This window comes from Botrytis sinoallii (genome assembly GCF_014898435.1).
Source record: "Botrytis sinoallii strain Bc 23 chromosome Unknown BSIN_023, whole genome shotgun sequence".
NCBI lineage: Eukaryota > Fungi > Ascomycota > Leotiomycetes > Helotiales > Sclerotiniaceae > Botrytis > Botrytis sinoallii.
In genome coordinates, this window is record NW_024066050.1 from 397,126 (window position 1) to 400,730 (window position 3,605).

The 3,605-nt window shown below is 38.6% G+C and overlaps 1 protein-coding gene across 1 annotated transcript; it reads right to left on the reverse strand.

Annotated features, from left to right (window-relative positions):
• Positions 1-1,630: 1,630 nt before the first annotated feature.
• Positions 1,631-2,580, reverse strand: EAF02_010007 (uncharacterized protein; the record flags this gene model as incomplete). The annotated part of the gene is made up of 4 exons (XM_038906055.1): positions 1,631-1,866; positions 2,009-2,284; positions 2,358-2,472; positions 2,569-2,580. The coding sequence occupies 4 exons, from the start codon at positions 2,578-2,580 to the stop codon at positions 1,631-1,633; spliced, it is 639 nt and encodes a 212-aa protein (XP_038754167.1).
• Between the last annotated feature and the right edge of the window lie 1,025 nt (positions 2,581-3,605).

Below are 3,605 nucleotides of genomic sequence, written 5' to 3' on the forward strand. Positions count from 1 at the left end.
CTTCTCTCCTTCTCTCAATTCCTATCGCCCTTCTTATCTTCTCTTCTATAAGTTATCAATCTATCTATTTGCCTTTCCCCTTCTCTCTGCCTCACACTCTCCACTTCTCTTCTCTCCCCTTCTCTTCCCCTCTCCCTCTCCCCTTGTCTCTCCTCCCCTCTCCATCTCCCTCACTCCCTCACACCCCTTCCCTCACACCCCTTCCCTCACGCCCCTTCCCTCACACTCACACCTCACACCTCACTTCATTAAGGAGAAATTGATATACACATTCATCTGTACATCTATACATCTATACATCTATACATCTATACATCTATACATCTATACATCTATACATCTATACATACATCTGGATTCCATATAAAATTACTAGATTCCTCCCTCTCTTTCGATTCCTTCCCTCGAATTCTACTTCTTTTTTAATTCTATTCCTCCCTTCTATTCCCCCTCTTTCATTCATTTCCTCCCCTTTAATTCCCCCCCCCCCTCTAACTCTATCTATTCCCCTCTAATTCCCCCCCCCCCCCCCCTTTAACTCTGTCTATTATTCCCCTCTAATTCCTCCCCTCCCCTCTAACTCTATACTCTATCTATTCTATTCTATTCCTCCCCTTAATCCTACCTAGGTATCTATTCCTCTAATCGAGATTTAGATTCAGTAATGTTATATTATGTGTATATGGGTTAATTATATTTTGTCTTTATATATTATACTTACTTACTTACTTATACATAGATATAGATACAAACAAGATACAGATAGATATACTCACATATTCATATCCATACATACACACACATACACAACATACATACACAACATACATCTATACACACCTCAATACATACTCACACAACACAGTACAACCCTAAGCCCCACCATCACCATCACCATCACCATCACCATCACCATCACCATCACCATCACCAATCACCAATCACCAATCACCAATCACCAATCACCAATCACCAATCACCAATCACCAATCACCAAACATTCAAACAATCCAAAAATCCCATCCATAACATTTAAAAAGGAGTATCATTATATAAAAAAAAAGAAGAGGCTGAACTTAGAATATCTCCCCTCTCCCATCTCACAAATGCTTCCCTGGGTTTTTCCTCCCCTTTTTCCCTTCTTTCCCTCTCACTATTTTCAAGAATACATATTCCTTAAACCATGAATTTCCCTTCACCACTCACTTCTCCACCATCCACCATCAATCTATCCAGCTATCTCTTTATCCATCCATTCATCCATCCCTCAAACAGCATATTGTACGAAGGATCACTTCTCTTCTCTTTTCTCTCCTTCACCCCACCAATATATGTATATCGACAACAACTCAAATCCCCCAAAAATTACTAACATCTTATTTGTGAAATCCCATCCCAATCCATCCATACCATCCATCAATATCCATTGTATCCTCAAAGATCCACTTCGTATATCGGATCACCCATCCATCCATCCAGCCATCCATCAATCTATCCCCTTTTAGAAAATTGTTTTGGTATCTTTCCTTTGCAAATATAACAACATCTCTTCAAATTCCATAATATACGCCCAACTACCACCAATCCTTACATTTATCTTCTCTTCCCCAATCTTCATCACATTCACCATTTACATGATAATACAACAACATCCACTTTCCTTCTCACCCTCACTAACCTCCATCTTTCCTTGTGGTCCACCATTATTTGCACCACTAGCACCACCTGCCGTGTAACCAGCCATTTCCTTGTTATAACGTCTGATTTCGCGAACAATATCGTAGAAAGCGTTATCGACATTAATTCTCGATTTCGCCGATGTCTCGATAAATTTGCATCCGAAATCATCTGCCAATTGTTGACCCTCTGTTGTGATAATATGATTAGTCTATGTTGTGACCAGCGATATCGGGTCTCACGATATAAATTTCAAATGAATGAAATGGATGAATGGATGAATAGATGAATAGACAAATAGACAAACAAGTAAACAAACAAACAAACATACCTTGTTTTGAAACTTGTCTCTCACCCTCCAAATCACATTTGTTACCAACCACGATAATCGGGAAATAATCCTTATCCTTAACCCTCAAAATTTGTTGTTGGAATGTCATGATTTCCTCAAAACTTTGTCTGCTGGTAATGCTGTATACCAATAAGAAACCTTCACCCGTACGCATATATTGTTCTCTCATGGCGGAATATTCTTCTTGTCCAGCCGTATCGAGGACATCCAGTAAAGCGACTTCTTCATCGATAACGCATTGCTTACGATAGGAATCTGAATGGAGAGAGAAAACATCATGTTAGTCAAGCCACGCGATAATAAGATGAGAGAAGATGAATCTTTTTACCTTCAATCGTAGGATCATATTCATCGACGAAATGACTTTGAATCAATTGAATTGTCAAACAAGACTTTCCCACTCCTCCTCCACCAACTACTACCAGCTTATATTCTCTCAAAAACTATGTCGAGGAAGCGCACGTTAGTCAATTGATTCGAGAAGCATCAAGCTACATGATAAATGATAAGAGAGGAAAAAGAAAAGATGAGAGGTTTACCTTTGAAGCCATCTTTAATGAATAAAATGTATGAATTGATTGATGTAGTTATCATCAACTTAAATCCCCCTGAATAAAAAGCTTCGAATGCTTATCGAAGTCGAAAGGGGAAAGAGTAAAAGTTTAGGGTATCGAAATATGGATTGCGCGACAAGGTGACGACCCTGTAAGAAAAAGGTTGAAATGTTTTGAAAGTAGGTAAGGTAAGGTGTAAGGTGTAAGGTGTAAGTAAGGTGTAAGGTATAAGGTGTAAGGTGTAAGGTGATAGGTGATGGGTGATGGGTGATAGTTGTTGATTGATGATTGATAAGAGATTCGATTCGATAGGAATCAAGAAATTGATGGTTCGAGATTGAAATTGCTTTCCTTCAATCGTTGGTAATGAGAAAAGGATGATTGATGAACCGTGAGCGTGAGCGTGAGCGTGAGGTAAAAAGGGTAGGAAGAAAAAGAACCCAAATATTACTAAGAAGTCCCTTTTTTTGGGTAATTTATCAAAAAGGTATCGATTATCGAAGTTTGTTTGCTTGTGTATGTATTATATCTCGGTCTTTGCCTTTTCGCAGATGGATTCTGGTCTTGATTCTGGTCTTGATTCTGGTCTTGATTCTGGTAAGATGGCCCCAAAAAAAAGGTTGAAAGGTTGAAAGGGTGTAGATGTGAAACGACAATTGATATTTCGTTGGAAGCGTAGGGGAGAAATTGATAAAATAATTAAACCGACGACGGAACGGAAGATAATTGGAAATTGGTACAGAAAGCCGTTATTGATTTTGGTAACAAGGTAAAAAAGTAAATAGTACAGGCGAACTTGTATGAAGTGAATGGAAGTGAAGTATGAAGTTAAGTTAAGTCAAGTGAAGTAAAAGTTAAGTAAGTAGTTAAAGTAGTGAATGAATGGAATAATTTCTCTTTCGTTTCGTCTCGTCTCGTCTCGTCTCTTTCCTTTCTCTCTTCTCTCTCTCGTTCTCCTTAATTGTTCAAATCTCTCTCTTCTTTTGCCTCTTCTTCTCTCGACTCTCTCTCGTCACTTAATA